Below are 19,766 nucleotides of genomic sequence, written 5' to 3'. Positions count from 1 at the left end.
TAGACTGAAGAACAAAACGACAGCAACTTGTCTGTTCCCCTTCCCCCAATTCCCCAGCACTGTTCCCATCCCCCCAATTCCCCAATAAAAATCTTTCAAAAAAAAAAAAAACACAGCTTACAAAAGAAAAAATAGATACATTGTATTTCATCAAAATTAAAAACTTTTGTGCATCAAAGAATACTATTAAGATATTTTCATGTATTAATGATGACTAATTTTTCTCTAATTTTCTTAACCATTAGAACTTTCCAAAGTGGCCCTAAATTTAATCATAAATAGTAAGAAATAAAACCATGTTGGAATTATTTTGACATAATATGCAAACTGCACATTAAAAATGTCTGAGAAAATTTACAGTCACTGATATCTCACATCTGCGGTTAGATTTCTAAAAAGTGACTGCAGCATATATTATGCAAGGTGTGTGTCTTGGGATGTTTGGTTTGTAATTACATCTAACATTAAGGACTAAAACAATAGGAGATTGACTTCTCTGGTTTGTACTAATGACAATGGTGACTGGATCACTAAAGGAAAAGGAAGTGACATATTTATGATGTAGGTGAATGATGTGATTCCCATTAATAAAGATGAAAAACAAAACAAAAAGGACACAATTAAGAGTGAAAAGAAAACTCACAAAATGGAAAAAAACTATTTGCAAATCATGTATATGATAAAGAATATCCACAATATCCACAATAAAGAATATCTACAACTCAACAAATAGCCCAAATAACCCAATTCATACATAGACAAAGGACTTGATACAGTCTTTAAACATGAAAAATACTATCATTAGTCCTTGGGGAATAGCAAATCAAAACCACAATGAGGTACCACTTCACACCCACTAGGATTGCTATAACTTAAAAAATGGAAATTAATGTTGGTGAGGGTGTGGAAAAATAAGAACTTTTATATATTGGCTTTGGGAATGTAAAATGGTGCAGCCGCTATGAAAACCAGTCCGGCAGTTCCACAAAAACTAAACATAGAATTACCATATAACCTAGAAATTCTAACCCTAAGTTCATACCCAAAGGAATTGAGAACAGATACTTGTACAGCAATGTTTATAGTGTCATTATTCACAATAGCAAGAAGGTGGAAACAACACAAGTGTCTGGAAATAGTAGTGATAGTTACACAACATTGTGAAATGTACTTCATGCCATTGAATTGCACACTTAAAAATGGTTAAAATGGTACATTTCATGTTATGTATATTTTACCACAATTATAAAAATAAAGAGAGAAAGAGAGCATGTGAAGGCAAATTCTTAATAAAAATGATAGACCATTGGAACCAGGAAATTGAGTAAGCCTAGAAGGGGTTGGTAGAAAGAAAAATGTATGTTTGAGGGATTAAAGGTTGCAGTGTCTTTGAAGGGAGTAAAATCGAGAGAACTAAAATAGAGTCACGTGCCACATAATGACATTTTGGTCAACAATGGACCGCATATACGATGGCGGTCCTATAAGATTATAATGAAGCTGAAAAATTCCTATTGCCTAGTGACAATCGTAGCCATCATAACATCTTAGCAAAACACATTACTCTCGAGTTTGTGGTGATGCTGGTGTAAACAAACCTACAGTGCTGCCGGTTGTATAAAAGTATATAGCACAACAATTATGTACAGTACATAATACTTGATATGGTAATAAACGACTGTTACTGGTTTATGTATTTACTATCCTTTTCATCATTTTTTAGAGTGTACTGTTTCTACTTGTAAAAAAACGTTTGCTGTAAAACAGTATGCCATGTCAGCCTGAAACAGCCTCATACATCTCCTATTTACTGCATCTCTTGATTGCATCATTTTTTATCTGTTGTGCTTGGTTTAACCTCATATTGTTTTGTAGCCCAGGAGCAGTAGCCTATACTATATGCTTGGGTGTGCAGTGGGCTGTGCCATCTAGTGTAAGTGCACTCTGTGATGTTCACACAACAAAATCTAACGACACAATTCCCAGAACAAATCCCTATTGTTAAGCAGCCCATGACTGAAATAGCTAGATGGGTTGACTGATATATTGGAATGTTAGAATGTCAGTGGTAGAATGTTTTCCACTTAATTAAGTTAAGGATGTGACCGTGGGTGTGGACTGCTTAACAAGAGTGGGAAATGGTAGTCTCAGGAATTGAACATGGTTAAATTCACACAAAAGATGGGGTAGAAAACAAGTCTCAGTTGGATGTTGAAAATTAGTAGATGTCAGTGTTTGAATTGTGGGAGCCTCAAAGGAAAAATGATTTATTTCTACTGTATTTTTTAATTCTATACTTTTAATGTAGTGTTGGTCCAGAGTTTGTTGAATTTCTTTTTATTGGACCAATTTTGGTAAGCCTGGTAGGTTGACAATGGCTAAGCCAGTCCTAAAGCTGAGAGGTGTAGAAATGGGCTCGGCAACACCAGCTCTCCTGTAGACACAGAGGCTTTGATCTGATTGTATACATAAAGGTAACTACAACCAAGGGGGAAAGCACTGGCTCTTCATCTTGCTTTATAAGTGTATAGGCAAGTCCTTAAAAGGTCTTTTCATTAGTTTTTGTTTTTATTAGTTTCAGGTGTACAAAACAATGTAATAGTTAGACATTTACACCCCTCACAAAGTGATAACCCCCCTCCTCCAATCTACTACCCCTCTGACATCGTATGTAGCTATTACAATTCCACTGACTCTATTCCCTATGCTGTACTCCACATCCTGTAGTGAGGGGAAATATATATATATATACACATATATATGTATATATATATGTGTGTATATATATATATATATATATATATATATATAGTTGACATTCAGTATTATTCAGCTTCAGGTGTACAATGCAGTGGTCAGGCATCTACACAGTCCAAGAAGTGATCTCCCTAATAAGACAAGTACCCATCTGACACCCTACAAAATCCTTACAACATTATTGATTATATTCCCCAAACTATCTTTCATATCCCTGTGGCAATATTGTAGCTACTAATTTGTACTTTCTAATCCCTTTACCTTCTCCCCCATCCCCAACTCCTTCCCATCTAGCAACCATCAGTTTCTTCTCTATATCTCTAAGACTATTTTGTTTAGTTTGCTCATTTATTCTGTTCTTTAGATTCCACATATAGGTGAGATCATATGGTATTTGTCTTTCTCCATCTGACTTATTTCACTTAGCATAATATTCTCTAGGTCAATCCATGTCATTGCAAATGGTTAAGATTTCATTCTTCTTTATGGCTGAGTTAATGCTCCATCGTATACATGTACCTTAATTTCTTAATCCATTCATCTACCAATGGGCATTTCGGTTGTTTCCAAGTCTTGGCTATTGTAAATAGCACTGCAATAAACCTAGGGGTGCATATATTTTTTCAAATTAGTGTTTTGGATTTCTCTGGATAGATACCCAAGAGTGGAATTGCTAGGTCATAAGGTAGTTCCATTTGTAATTTTTTTAGATACCTCCATACTATTTTCCATAGTGGCTGCACCAATCTGCAATCCCACCAACAGTGCACGAGGGTTCCCTTTTTTCCACATCCTCACCAGCACTTGTTATTTGTTGATTTATTGATGATAGCCATTCTGACCGGAGTGAGGTGGTATCTCATTGTGGTTTTTATCTGCATTTCTCTGATGATTAGTGATGTTCAGCATATTTTCATGTTTGTTGGCCATCTGTATATCCTCTTTAGAGAAATGTCTCTTCATGTTCTCTGTCCATTTTTTAATTGGGTTGTTTATTTTTTTGGTGTTGAGTTGTATGAGTTTTTAATAACTTTTGGATATTAACCCCTTGTCAGATGTATCATTGGCAAATATCTTCTCCCATTCAGTAGGCTGCCTTTTTGTTTTACTGATGATTTCCTTTGCTGTGAAAAAACTTTTAAGTTTGATGTAATCCCATGTTTATTTTTTCTTTTACTTCCCTTGTCTGAGGGGATGTATCAGTAAAAATATTACTAAGAGTAATGCCTGCAAATTTACTTCCTATATTTTCTTCTAGGAGTTTTGTGGTTTTGGATCTTACATTTAAGTCTTTAATCCATTTTGAATTTATTCTTGTATATGGCATAAGGAGGTGGTCCAGCTTCATTTTTTTACATGTGTCCAGTTTTCCAAGCACTATTTATTCAATAGACTGTCTTTACCCCAATGTAAATTCTTGCTTCCATTGTCATAGATTAAATGACCATATAGGTATGGTTTTATTTCTGGGCTCTCTATTCTGTTCTGTTGATCTATGTGTCTGTTTTTATGCCAGTACCATGCTGTTTTGATTACTGTAGCCTTGTACTATGATTTGATGTCAAGTAGCTTGATACCTCCCACTTTGTTCTTATTTCTCAAGATTGCCATGGCTATTCAGGGTCTTTTCTGGTTCCATATAAATTTTAGGATCATATGTTCTAGTTCTGTGAAAAATGCCATTGGTAATTTACAAGGGATTGCGTTGAATCTATATATTGCCTTAGGTAGTATGAAAATTTTAACTATACTAATTCTTCCTATCCATGAGCATGGTGTTTCCATTTATTTGTATCTTCTTTAATTTCTCTCTTCAATCTCTTATAAATTTTCTGAGTAGATGTCTTTTACTTATTTGGTTAAATTTATTCCTAGGTATTTTATTGTTTTTGAAGCATTTGTAAATGGAATTGTTTTCTTAATTTCTCCTTCTGAGGATTTGTTATTGGTGCATACCAAGGGTTGGCAAACTGTGGCTCACAAGCCACATGCAGCTCTTTGGGTACGTTCCATCTCAAAAGTTTGCTGATCTCTGGAAGAGCCAATCCTGTCCCTCACAACAATTTAAAAATTATTCAAGAGCCATAAATATATTTTTACATACTATATTTCCCCATGTATAAGACACACTCTTTTTCGAAAAATTTGGGGTCTAAAAACTGGGAGTGTCTTATACAGTGGTTGTAGATGGTTGTCAAGTCATTTAAGAAGTGTGGCATTTCAAAGGCCATAGATGGAACTGAGGATGAGGCAATATATGAAGACAGTGATTTGTCATCAGACACAGATGAGGACAAGCTAATGGTTGGGAGTTTTGACAGTGATGAGGAGTTGTATGAATTTTATGATGAATAAGATTTGAGTTCAGTAACTTTATGTAATACATTTTTTTTCAAATTTCGGGCCCCCAAATTAAGATGTGTATTATAAATGGGGAAATATGGTAATCACCATTTTGTGAATAATAGCCTTTAAAAATTTTATAAATGAAATTTATATAATAGTTATATTTTCATTTTCAATTTTACTTCAGAGCCTGCAGCTCGCAAGCTGCAGTTTGCTGACCTCTGGCAGCTCTTCCATCTCAAAAGTTTGCCGACCCCTGGTATATACAAATGCAACTGATTTCTGAATATTAATTTTGTATCCTTCTACTTTACTAAATTCACTTATCCATTTTAATAGTTTTTTGGTTCAGTCTTTGGGATTTTCTATATATAATATCATGTCATCTGAATATAATGACAATTTTACTTCCTCCTTTACATTTTGGATGCCTTTTATTTCTTTTTCTTGTCTGATTGCCGTGGCTAGAATTTCTAGAACTTGTTGAATAAAAGTGGGCAACCTTGTCTTGTTCCTGATCATAAAGGGAATGGTTTTAGCCTTTCCCCATTGAGTACAATGTTTGCTGTGGGCTTGTCATATATGGCCTTTACTATGTTGAGATATGTTACCTCTATTCCCACTTTGCTAAAAGTTTTTATCATAAATGGCTGCTGGATTTTGTCAAATGCTTTTTCTGCATCTATTGATATGATCATATGATTTTTATCCTCCATTTTGTTAATTGGTATATCACATTAATTGATTTGCAGATATTGAACCAACCTTGCATACCAGGAATGAATCCCATTTGAGTGGTGTATGATCTTTTTAGTGTATTATTGAATTCGGTTTGCTAATATTTTGTTGAGGATTTTTGCATCTATGTTCATTAGAGATATCGGCCTATAGTTATCTTTTTTTGTAATGTCGTTGTCTGGTTTTGGGATCAGGGTGATAGTAGCCTAATAAAAAGAGTTTGGGCCTTTCCTCCTTCTGGATTTTTTGGAATAGTTTGAGGAGAATAAGTGATAATTCTTTTTTGAATGTTTGGTAAAATTCACTGTAAAGCCATCCTGTCCAGGGTTTTTGGTTGTTGGGAGCTTCTTGATTACTGATTTAATTTCACTGGTAGTAGTCAGTCTATTCAGATTTTCTGTTTCTTCTTGATTCAGACTGGAAGGTTATATGCTTCTAAAAAATTATCCATTTCTTCCAGATTGTCTAATTTGTTGGCATATACGTACTTGTAGTATTTCTTAAATTTTTTTGTTTTTCTGTGGTGTCTGTTGTCACTTCTCCTCTTTCATTTTTTTTTCAAGTTTCTTTTTTTTTTAATTAAAGTTTATTGGGGTGACAATGGTTAGTCAAGTTACATAGTTTTCAAGTGTACAATTCTGTAACATCATCTATATACCACATTGTGTGTTCACCACACAGAGACAGTTAGTTCTCCTTCCATCTGATTTTATTAATGAGTCCTCTTTGTGTCTTTCTTGATTAGTCTGGATGAAGGTTTGTCGATTTTATCTTTTCAAAAAGCCAACTCTTAGTTTCATTGATCTTTTGTATTGTTTTTGTGGTCTCTATTTCATTAGTTTTTTTGTATTTTGTTTTTGGAAGCATATACATTGTAGTGTTTCAAAAAGATTATCTTTTTGGATAGAATCTGATCTAAAATTTCATACTCTATATCACATAATAAGCATTTAAAGCATGTTCAATTTATAAAATCAAAGAAAAGGAAGGCATTTGGAAAGCCTCATTCAATTAAACCATACTTTGAAGTTAGAGTTTGGCCTCTAGTTTTTTTTTTTGTAGCAGATATTTGATATATTGTGGTCTTTGCTATATTGCATTTCAAAATGTTGTTTTCATCTTTCTTAGGAAAACGGGAAAGCATTTTCACAACTTCATTACTTGGCAAGACCTAAGAGCTATTGAACTTGTAAAATCTTGGAATACTTCTCTTACAATGAAGGTATTCTTTTTCTTCTCTGCAATTTGGATATTACTGTTTTTCCTGTAAATATCCCTTAACTATAGACTTAATTGTATAATCACCTAACTATGCTGTTTTTGGACATTAAGAAGAGAATAACCACATGAACACTCCCACACAATTGAAATTTAATTATAGTTACCCAAGAGCATATGTAATAGACTGAAGTACTTAACTACACTTCAAGAAGTCCTGAGGAGGTTTGGGGGTGGACCACAGATTCACATGTTAGTGAGAATTCATATTTCCATTCCTGAATATGGAAAAAATACAGACTATGCCCAGAAAATGTACAATAATGTCCACGTTTCATCAATTTCGGTATAAAAATGGAGAATATATATTGAGATAGATCAGGGGTTGGCAAACTTTTGAGATAGAAGAGCCGCCAGGGGTCAGCAAATTGTGGCTCACGAACCACATGCGGCTCTTTGGGTATATATATGTGGCTCTGAAGTAAAATAAAAAATGAAAATAAAACTATCATAGTTTCATTTATAAAATTTTTAACATAATGGTGATTATGTAAAAATATATTTATGGCTCTCAAATAATTTTTAAATTGTTGTGAGGGACAGGATTGGCTCTTCCAGGAGTTGGCAAACTTGAGATGGAACGTACCCAAAGAGCCACATGTGGCTCGCAAGCCGCAGTTTACCGACCCCTTAGATAGATAACTAACTGACCGCCACATGCTCTTAATAGGATGTCTGGCACATTGTAAGCAAATGACGATGGTGATGATGATGACAGTGACAACAGCTGCATCATCTCACTCCTTAGTGGGAGATTATTGAGTCAAAGGGTAAGACAATTTTCCGGCTCCTCAACTGGTGAAACGCAGTATTTGATGTTATAATCAATACTGCATATTTTAATACTTCTAATGACACATAGTTAAATGCCTTCTTAGCTAGGGCACGCGTACCAGTCGGTGCATGGGGGAGTGTCAGCAGCATCAGTTTTACTTGATAAATATTTGGAGATAGTAATTTTATATGAAAACAAACATGAATATGTTACAGACTATGACAACAGTGCACGAGTGAAATACTTTTGCCATAATCTCACACACACTGATTTTTCTTTTTTGTTCGTTTAATATGTAAAAATGCACCTTGCTTTAATAACTTGTGAAGCTGGGTACTGAGAGGTGCTGTTTCTCGGAAAGACACAGCAGTTAAGGGAATGGAAAGTAGTTGTAAGGAAAAATCATGAATCCCGAATGGGACAATTTTATTTTTTTATTTTATTTATTTTTTTAGCTGAGCCATCCTGCCACCTTTTGGCAGCTCAGCGGCAGCTCAGTTCAGGCCGTGAAGCAAACCAGGTTGAATGGGACAATTTTAAATTATGCTATTTATAATGTGTAATTTTTTTACCTTAATGTGTAATTTTAGTTTTTAATAGGTCAATATATCAAACATTTAAGTCACGACTAATTCCTTAAGTCAGCCAGTGAGATATTTTAAAACCTTTATTCCTTTGAAAATCAATTGTGACTCTGAAAATATTCACTTTTGTACTATAAGCCCCAAATCTCAAGTCATGACACAAAACTGTGACTTCAAGCACAAAGCTGAGCATGTCAAGCACTTTGTGCACTTGATATTGAATATCGACATGATGTAAGTTTTGGCTTCTCTTAGTATAAAATGCACACAGACTCTTAGCACACACAACCCCAGGGCCTGTCCTGCTAGTGAAAGGAACCCCACCCTGCAGTCTTCCCTTCCCAGATGTTTATAGTTTATTGATTGAGGCTCTCGGAAATGTTTAGGGTGTGTGTTTCTGAGCTGTCACCAAGGTCATTAGTTTAGCCAAGACTGGCCCCAAGCAGAATGATGAAGTGATTGGGCTGTGCTGGCTGTGTGGGCCACCATTTCTTCCTCTCCTCAGGCATCATGCTTCCTTTCCCTGTTGTTTTGATTCATGCCTACTGGTTGCTAAGGCTTCTCTTTGCTTTTAGCATAAAAATCTCTACTCTTTACCATGGTTTGGCTCTGTCTGTATCTCTGACCACTTCCCAGACCCCTTTCTCCCTGAAGCTGCTAAGGATTAGGCTCCAGCTTAGCCAGCCTGCTCTTATTCTTGTAACACCCAAGCCCTTTTGTCACCTTAAGGCCCTCTGCTATCATGGCTGGATCTTTGTCATTTTACAGGGCTCAGCTCTATGTTACCTCCTCTAGAAGCCCTTACCTGCCACCCTATTTAAAGTAGTCCCCCAACCTCCATCCAGTCTCTGTCTCACTGTCCTTTATTTCTTTCACAGCACTTATCAAATGTCAAAGATTCTGAAACACATCTTTTTAAATTGAATTTTAATTGAAATAATTGTAGTCACCTGCAGTTCTAAAAAAGAATACTGAGATCCCTTATATACGTTGTAGTTTCTCCCAATGATAACATTTCATAACACTACAGTGTAATGTTATAACCAAGATTTTGACATGAATATAATCCATAGATTTTATCCAGGTTTCCCCAGTTTTACTTGTGTGTGTGTGTGTGTGTGTGTGTGTGTGTGTATTCATTTCTATACAGCTCTTCATGTGTTCCTGTATCTAGCACCACAGTCAAGACACTGAACAGTTCCATCACTCAACAGCCCCTCATGCTGCTCTTTATAACCAAGCCATCTCTCTCCTGTTCATCTCCTCACCTGCTTCAATCCCCAGCTCCTTGCAACCACTAATCTGTCCTTCATTCAAAATTTTTCTTATTTAAAAGATGTGATATACACAGAATCATGCAGTATAAAACCTTCACTTAGTGCAATTCCCTGGAGAATCCATGTGGTTCCAGGCATCAATAGCGTGTTCCTTTTTATTGCTGAGCTGCTCAATAGTATAAATATCTTACCTGTTGGAGGACATCTGTGCTACCTCCAGTTTACAAATAAAGTTGTTATAAACAGAATTATGTGTGAATATAAAATTTCTTTTCTCTGGGATAAATACTCCAAGAGTGTAATTGCTATGACATATGGTAATTGCATGGCTTATAAGAAACTGCCAAACTGTTTTCCAGAATGGCTGTACCATATACATTCCCACCAGCAATGTATGAGTTATAAGACAAACATTTTTCTCATTTTAACATCTTTGAAATCAGGATGCATTTTGAACCATTAATTATATTTTAGCATTATGTCATAATTTAACTAACAGGATTTTTTTCTTTTTTGGTGGTACATTAAATAGCGATTCTTGTTACAATCATTGTCTTCTTAGATGATTTCATCTGTTGATTTGATTACTTATTTGTCTCTTTCCATTAGAATGTAAATTTAAGGAAGGCAGGGATTCTGCCTATAGTATTCACTGTTTTCTCAAGGCCTAGTGTAGTCCTTGGTACACAGAAGGAACACAATACTAAATATTTGTTAAACTTGTAAACAACAGGGCTAATTGTGAATATGTTGACTAAAAGTGCCAGCGTTAGAACTCTTAAAAGTTAAAAGAAAAATTTTTTATTAGTTTCATATGTACAAAACAATAAAATAGTTATACTTTTCACCCCTCACAAAGTGACAACCCCTCACCCCCAATCCACCACCCCCGCAACATCATACATATCTATTATAATTCCATTGACTCCACTCCCTACACTATACTCCACATCCCATGACTATATATATATATATATATATATAGTTGACATACAATATTATTCAGCTTCAGCTTCAGGTGTACAGTGCAGTGGTCAAGCCTCTACACTGTCCATGAAGTGGTCTCCCTAACAAGACATGTGTCCATCTGACACTCTACAAAATATTTACAACATTATTTTATATTCCCTAAACTGTCTTTCGTATCCCTGTGGCAATATTGTAGTTACCAATTTATGCTGTCTAATCCCGTCCCCTTCTCCCTCATCCATCTAGCAACCATCAGTTTTTCCTCTATATCTCTCAGACTATTTCTGTTTACTTTGCTCATTTATTCAGTTCTTTAGATTCCACATATAAGTGAGATCATATGGTATTTGTCTTTCTCTGACTGACTGACTTCACTTAGCATAATGTTCTCTAGGTCTATCTATATCATTGCAAATGATAAGATTTCATTCTTCTTTATATCTGAGTAATACTCCATTGTATAAATGTACCACAGTTTTTTTGTTTTTGTTTTTTTTCAGCTGAGCCATCCAGCCACCTGTTGGTAGCTCAGCAGCAGTTCAGCTCAGGCCGTGAATCGAACCAGTGACCCTGGGACTCAGAGCTCACACTCTTGAGTGAGCTCTTAACCAACTGAGCCACTTGGCCGCCCTATGTACCACAGTTTCTTAATCCGGTTGTCTACCGATGTATATTTTGGTTGTTTCCAAGTCTTGGCTATTGTAAATAGCACTGCAATAAACCTAGGGGTGCATATATTTTTCAACTTAGCGTCTTGGGTTTCTCTGGATAGGTACCTAAAAGTGGATTTGCTGGGTCATAAGCTAGTTACATTTCCAGTTTTTTGAGATACCTCTATACTGTTTTCCATAGTGGCTGCACCAATCTGCAGTCCCACCAACAGTGCACCAGGGTTCCTTTTTCTCCACAACTTCGCCAGCACTTATTGTTTGTTGATTTATTTATGATAGCCATTCTGACCGGAGTGAGGTGGTATCTCATTGTGGTTTATATTTGCATTTCTCTAATGATTAGTGAGCTTGGGCATGTTTTCATATGTGTGTTGGCCATCTGTATGTCCTCTTTAGAGAAATGTCTCTTCATATCTTCTGCCCATTTTTTAATTGGGTTGTTTGTTTTTTTGGTGTTGAATTGCATGAGTGTTTTATAAATTTTTGATATTAACCCTTTATCATATATATCATTGATAAATATCTTCATCCATTCAGTAGGCTGCCTTTTTGTTTTACTGATGATTTCCTTTGCTCTGAAAAAACTTTTAAGTTTGATGTAATCCCATATGTTTATTTTTTCTTTTGTTTCCCTTGTCCGAGGAGATATATCAGTAAAAATATTACTCCAGATAATGTCTGCAAATTTACTACCTATATTTTCTTCTAGGAGTTTTATGGTTTTAGGTCTTACATTTAAGTCTTTAAGCCATTTTGAATTTTTTCTCATATATGGCATAAGCTGGCCCAGTTTCATTTTTTTACATGTATCAGTCCAATTTTTCCAGCGCCATTTATTCAATAGACTGTCTTTACCCCAATGTAAATTCTTGCTTCCATTGTCATAGATTAAATGACCGTATATGGATGGGTTTATTTCTGGGCTCTCTATTCTGTTCCATTGATCTCTGTGTCTGTTTTTATGCCAGTACCATACTGTTTTGATTACTGTAGCCTTGTAATATGATTTGATGTTGATGATTAGCCTTGTAATATGATTTGGGTAGCATGATACCTCTCACTTTGTTCTTATTTCTCAAGATTGCCATGACTACTCAGGGTCTTTTCTGGCTCCATATAAATTTTACGATTATATGTTCTATTTCTGAGAAAAATGTCCTTGGTAGTTTGATAGGAATTGTGTTGAATCTATTTATTGCCTTAGGTAGTATTGACATTTTTAACTATATTAATTCTTTCTATCCATGAGCATGGTGTTTCCATTTATTTGTATCTTTTTTGATTTCTCTCTTCAGTGTCTTATAATTTTCTGAGTACAGGTCTTTTACTTATTTGGTTAAATTTATTTCTAGATATTTGTTGTTTTTGAAGCAATTGTTAGTGGGATTGATCTCTCGATTTCTTCTGATAGTTTATTATTGGTGTATACAAATGCAACTGATTTCTGAAGATTAATTTTGTATCCTGCTACTTTACTAAATTTATTTATCAGTTCTAATAATTTTTTGGTGGAGTCTTTGGGATTCTCTCTATATAGTATCATGTTATCTGCATATAATGACAATTTTACCTTGTCCTTTCCAATTTGGGTGCCTTTTATTTCATTTTCCTGTCTGATTGCTGTGGCCAGAACCTCCAGAACTATGTTGAATAGAAGTGGTGAAATTGGGCAGCCTTGTCTTGTTCCTGATCTTAAGGGGAAAGGTTTTAGCCTTTCTCCATTGAGTACAGTGTTAGCTGTGGGCTTATCATATATGACCTTTATTATGTTGAGATTTTATCCATCTATGCCCACTTTGCTAAGAGTTTTTATCATTCTTAATACTTTTTGTATAACCAATGCCTCTCCTCCTGAGGTATCTGCATTTTAACAGAAGATCCCTGAAGGATCCACATTCTAATTTTTTATAGAGAAAAGCATAGTGTGTTTAGGGAGGAAGAATGAATTTCAGTTTGAGGCATTTGTTAACATGTAATCAGGATTATGGGTGGCCCCATTTAGTACTTTTTGAAAGTCTTATATTTTAATAAATAATGTAAAATATAAAGAAATGCAGAAGGTTTGAGCACTGAACAGGTGAAATGAAGTTAAAGGGGTACAAACTTCCAGTTATAGAATGAATAATGTTAGACGATCTCATGTATAACATGATAACACTGTATTGTATAATTGAAATTTGCTAGGAGAGTGGAACTTTAAATGTTCTCACCAAAAAAAATAGGTTAAAAATTAAAATGAGGCTCATTGTTCAAAAGAAGTGACTGAAATGTAAATCTACTCATTTTCTTGATTAATGTGTTATGCTAAAAATGAAAGTAAAGTAAATTCATATTGCTGTTTTTAATGAATAAACCAAAATCTTTCAATTTCTTTTTGGGAGCGGGATGTGAAAGAATAGGAAAATGCAAGAAGTGAGTAAATTCTCTGTAAGTGAATGTTTTGTAAAACATGAGTTTCAGAAGTCGAATTGTCCATCTGAATCCTTGTAGTGGGTAGCAGAATAAGGCATTTTTTTTGTTTTGTTTTTAGTATGTCTTACAAACCTTAAAATTCAAACCTGGTTTTCTGTGTAAGACTTTTTTAAAGATTTTGCTTATTAAGAAGTAAAGTTTAAATTCTCTATGTTTCATCTTTGATCATTAGATAAGTATACATAGTATTAAAATCATACATCCAAAATTTTAAGTACTTAATATGTAGGAGAAATTTTTTCCTGGATTAATACTAACTTGATTAAAAATATGTTTCTAATAGAAGTATGGCCTTTTTCCTTGACTCTCTCCCTTCACTTCCATAGTTAAAAATAAGTAAAGAGGTAGAATATAGTTATTTTAAAAAGACTTTTATAAATACTTGAGCCTACTTCATTTTTGAGAACACTATTTATAAGTGTTAAATAACTTGCTTGTTATTGGGTTTGTTTGCGTGTGTATAGAATTAATATAGAAACATCAAACACCATTAAATGCATTTTCCTTAAATATTTTTTTAAATAGCTATTACACAGTTCCTGCCGAATGCTTCACTTTTTCACTAGAAGTAAACGATTTTTAGCAGCCAGTTTGTTCACTTTCACAACCCAGCATGTTTCTTTGAGATTGGCCTGGATTTTACAGAACCTGGTTGAGGTAAGAAAAGACTGTGTGTGTACATGTGTGCGTGTGCATTTGTGTGTGCATGCGCACAGAAAAACTATGGGAAATATTTCAGGAATAAGGATAGTAATTCGATTATTTAAGGAAAATTAAGTACTCACCACATATTGGACTGGAAGACAAGGAATCTTTACTCAGTTTATTTTTTTAAAACCTTTATATTGTGAATCAGGACACATACAGAAAAATGAACAAAGCAAAAATGTACCACTCAGTGATATATTGTGGAGCAATTATCTGTGTAACTCTACTTGAATGAAGAACTGGAACACTGGTACTGTATATCACATTTTCTTTGTGCTTTTACAATTTATATATTTCTTCTTCAACACTATACTTCAGTTTTGTCTGAAAGTTTTTGCACTTTAAATAAACAGAATCATACAGTGTTTATTCTTTTATATTTGACTCTTCTTGCTTACCATTATATGTGTGAAATATACGGATGTTGTGTGTAAATTAGTGTCCTCATATTTTTATTGCTATTTAGTGTGCAATATATGATTTTACCATAGTTTATTTATCCATTTATCTATTTTGTTCATGTACATTTGAGTTACTTCTAGTTTGGGGTTATACATTCTTCTTAAGTGCACATGGAGCATTCTCCAAGATAGACAATATGCTACACCATAATGCAAGCCTTAACAAATTTAAAAGCACTGAAATCATACGAAGTATTTCTCTTACCACAAAAGAATGAAATTAGAAATAAGTAACAGAAAGAAATTTGGGAAGTTCACAAATATGTGGAAATTAAACAATGCATTTTTTAAATCACCAATAGGTAAAAGAAGAAATCCCAAGAGAAGTTAGAAAATACTTTGAGATGAGTGAAAGTGAAAACAAAACATCCCAAAATGTGATGCAGCAAATGTGGTGTTTAAGGGAAATTTATAGCAAGATTTTATTGCGTATAGAGACTATATTTTTTTAAAAATCTAAAATTCTTAAAACTGGAAAAAGATGAGCAAGCTAAACCCAAGCAAGCAGAGGAAAGAAATATAAGGATTAGAATGAAAATTAATGAAATAAAGAATAGGAAAAGAGTTGAAAAAATTAACACAACCAAAAATTGGTTTAGAAAGATTAGCTAGACTGACAAAGAAAAAATAGAGAAAAAAACCAAATAACTAAAATTATGAATGAAAGAGAACATTAATTTCAATATCACAAATAAAAAGCATAATTAGGAAATAATATGAACAAGTGTCGTGTATGCCAACAAATTAGATAACTTAGATAAAATGGAAAATTTCCTAAAAATACAGAAACTACTGAAACTGTGTCAAGATATAGACAACATGAATAAACCTTGTCCAGTAAAAAAATTAGATTTTAATTTTTAGAGCATTTTTAGGTTTACAGAAACATTGAGCCAAAAGTACATAGAGTTCCCATCTACCAACCCCCCAGCAGTTTCTCCTGTTATTAGCATCTTGCATTAATGTGGTACCTTTGTTCCAATTGCTGAACCAAGATTGACACATTATTGTTAAGTATTACTAATGTAATGTATTTACCATTACAGTATCATACACAATAGTTTCACTGTCCTAAAAATACTCTGTGCTTCATTCATTCACCTCTCTGCCCTCACTCTTGAAACCCTGGCAACCGCTGATGTTTTTCTGTCTCTATAGTTTTGCCTTGTCCAGAATGTCATATTTTGGAATTATACAGTATATACCCCTTTTAAACTGGCTTCTTTCACTTAGCAATATGCATTAAAGATTTCTCTGTGTCTTTTTGTGGCTTGATAGCTCATTTTTTTTAATGACTGATTAGTATTTCATTGTCTGGATGTGTCACAGTTTGTTTATCCAGTCACCTATTGAAGGATACCTTGTTGCTTCCCATTTTTGACAATTATGAATAAAGCCACTATAAATGTTTGTGTACAGGTTTTGTTTGTATGCACATACATTTTCAATTCATTTAGGTAAAGACCTAGGTGTGTAATTGCTGGATCATATGGTAATAGTATGTTTAGTTTTGTAAGAAACTACAAAACTATCTTCCAAAGTGGCTGTACCATTTTGCATTCCCACTAACAATGAGTGAGAGTTCCTATTGCTCCACATCCTAGCTAACATGTGATGGTAGTACTTTTGGATTTTAGCCATTCTAATAGGTGTGAAGTAGTATCTCATTGGTTTAATTTGTAATTCCCTAATACCATGATGTAGAAATATGACTTTACTTTTCTTTGCATTGACAAGGACCTCTAGGATATATTGACTAGAAGGGATGAACACAAACATCCTTTTCTCATTCCTTATCTTGGAAAAAATAAAAAAGCTTTCAATGTTTCACAAGTTATTATGACTTTGTATTCAGTTTTCTTTAGATATCCTTCATCAAATTAAGGAAATTCTTCACTTTTCCTAGTTTGCTAAGACTTTTTATTTTGAATGGGTGCTGAACTTACCAAACACACTTTCTACACCTGTTGTCTAGGTGTGGCCACTACTCTGTACGGCATCTTGAATTCATTTCTTGATATCTTTTGTTGATTTTGAAAATTTCTCAGCCATTATCTTCAAATGTAATTTCTGCTCCATTCTCCTTATCTTACTCTCTTCTAAAAATCTAATTATATGTATATTAGACCTTTTCACTAAATTTCCTTTATCTCTCACTCTATCTTACATATTTTCCATTCTTTTGTCTCTATGTACTTTATTCTGGATAATTTCTTCTAACCTGCCTTCCAAATCCGTTATTCTCTTTTCAGTTTTTTCTGATGTCATGTTGAAACTCATCCATTAAGTTTTTAAATTATTTAGTTCTAGAAGTTTTTCTTTCACATAATAATCATGGTATTTTAAAGCCCATGACTATTAATTCCAGTATCTGTAGTCTCCACAGACTTTCTTTTTTTCTTTTTCATGTTCTCTTGTTTCCTCATATGCCTGGTTACTTAATTGGTTTTTAAAATTTTAAAACCAATTTATTGAGGTCTGATTGACATACAAAAAGGTGTACATACTTAATGTATACAACTTGATAAGTTTGGTGATCCTGGTTACTTATTTATATGTATGTATGTATGTATGTATGTATATAGATGAAATAGACATTGTATTTTCAAAATTGTATATGGAAATTATGAGTATCTTACTACTGTCTTGCTTTGGATAGGATTTATGTTTGTTTCTTTTATTCTTCTAAGCTCCAGGATTATCTCAATCCAATTTAATGATTGAGATGATTCAAAGCTGAGTTACAGTTCCTGTGGAGCCTGTTTTCTAGTTTACCCTTACTGTTAGGGTAGAAACATTTGGAGTCTTAACCCAATGCAAGAAGGATTGACCTTGGTCCTTGTACTTTAGGAAGCTTTGATATATACTGTATGTCCTCCTAGCCTTACAAGGGCCTACTACTTATCAGAGGGCCTGGTTCTCAAATATTTTTTGAGTGAACAAATGAACTTACTACCAGGCAGGTATTGTGTTACTCATTGAAATACAGATTAATCTTTGTCTAATCTGGAACAAATTTTAGAATCATAATTTCTAAATTTAAGAAGTGTTTGAATATAATAATATGACTTTAAGCACTCCATTATTTAAGTGGTATAACACTTAAATGGAGTCTTCAGAATACTTGTTATAAATAATCTGCAAATGACTTCTTTTTTTTGAACCCGTGTCATGCGTTTTCATTTTATTGATTCTTTTACTGTTAAAATACAGTTAATCCTTCAGTGTCTCCATTTTCTATTCTTTTTATATCAGTTATGTATTTATTAAGCATTTTTATTAACATATACTATATGCCAGGCACCCTCGTAGGTGTTGGGGTTATAAAAATGAATGCCCTTAAGGAGCCTTAGGGTCTAGTAGGGAAGTAATGATGCTGTGAAATAATGGCTATGTGGAAGATATCCACAGGGTTCTGGGTTGGACAAAGCCAGGAAATGTTAGTCTTGAAGGACAAATATGAGTTGGAGAGATGATAAAGTATGATTTAGGGAATTATTTTCCAGTGTGTTAATAATATCCTAACAAGCATTTCAGTTTCTCTATTAGCTAGTTTAAAGAGGTTTTGATGCTTTTGTTTCTTTTGGATGCTTTACACTAAGGATTGGTAAATTTTCTTCTGTAAATTGCCAGATTTTAGGCTTTGAAAACCGTAAGGTTTCTGTAACAACGACTCTGAAATTGTAGTGTGAAAGCAGGCATAGATAATACATAAACAAATAAGCATGGCTGTGTTCCAGTAAAACTTTATTTATGGACACTGAAATTTGAATTTCATATACTTTTCATGTGTCACAAAGTATTCTTATTCTTTTCCTTTTAACCAACAAAAAATTTAGAAACCATTCTTAGCTTGCTGTACAGAAAGAGACAATGGGCTAGATTTGACTTTTAGGCCATAGTGTGTCATCTCCTGTTTTAGACTATTTATATTTAGACATGTTTGTAAGTCTGAACTAAAAAATGTATATACTTTGTTTTTCATCACAAAAATAACATGTTTGGTTTAAAACAAAAGCATTTCATACCCTATAGTAATTGCTTAGAACCATTTGGGATATATTCTAGAAATTGTTTATTTATGTACATATATATTAGTTTTATCATACATGGGATTAAATTGTATTTACTGATCAGCACTTAATCGTGCACTTAATAATTTAGCCCTTTTGAACTGATTTTGTGCTGTTGTGTTTTCAAGGTGCAAAAGGCAATTGAAGAAGAAAATTGCTGCTTTGGGACTGTTGATACCTGGTTGTTATATAAACTCACAAAAGGTAAACATGATCTAATAGGTCTGTCTCAAGTAACTGAAATTTGACTGATAGAAATGATTTACCTAAAAATAGTAGAAGTTACTTTTTTGTTCCTTCCCATATCCCAGACATATTGCCCTTTGGTACCCTAGGAAATACACATTATAGTAAACCTAGATTAATTTGTTTTTTTGGAAGGGAGAGTAATTTTTAAACCGTGATGAAACCTCAAATATAAAACAGAGAAACTGGCTTAATTTCAAGACTACTAAAATTTGAGTTCAATACCAAATCTTGCACTTTGCAGCTGGGTATAACATTGCATCACTGGGAAGGAGGCAAGTCAACATGGTGGAATAGGTAAACACTGTCTGCAGCTACCCATGAGCACATTAAATTTACAACTAAATTATAGAACAATGAACCTCAAGAATCATCTTCACTAGCTAAAGAGTACCCCATAACTAAGGATAT

The 19,766-nt window shown here is 33.9% G+C and overlaps 1 protein-coding gene across 4 annotated transcripts in view; it reads left to right on the top strand.

Annotated features, from left to right (window-relative positions):
* GK5 (glycerol kinase 5) overlaps positions 1-19,766 on the top strand; it is a 76,328-nt gene that overhangs the window by 24,556 nt on the left and 32,006 nt on the right. For 3 of the 4 annotated variants that reach the window (XM_019656954.1, XM_019656958.1, XM_019656956.1), the window contains 3 exons: positions 6,970-7,063; positions 14,393-14,524; positions 19,238-19,313. In XM_019656954.1, the coding sequence (XP_019512499.1) occupies positions 6,970-7,063; positions 14,393-14,524; positions 19,238-19,313 (302 nt within the window). The remainder of the gene's footprint in view (positions 1-6,969; positions 7,064-14,392; positions 14,525-19,237; positions 19,314-19,766) is intronic. The other variant, XM_019656955.1, reaches the window with a different exon arrangement.

This window comes from Hipposideros armiger, unplaced genomic scaffold (assembly GCF_001890085.2).
Source record: "Hipposideros armiger isolate ML-2016 unplaced genomic scaffold, ASM189008v1 scaffold_270, whole genome shotgun sequence".
Lineage (NCBI taxonomy): Eukaryota > Metazoa > Chordata > Mammalia > Chiroptera > Hipposideridae > Hipposideros > Hipposideros armiger.
Note: the sequence above shows the minus strand (reverse complement) of the source record. Positions and strands in the feature narration are given on the sequence as shown.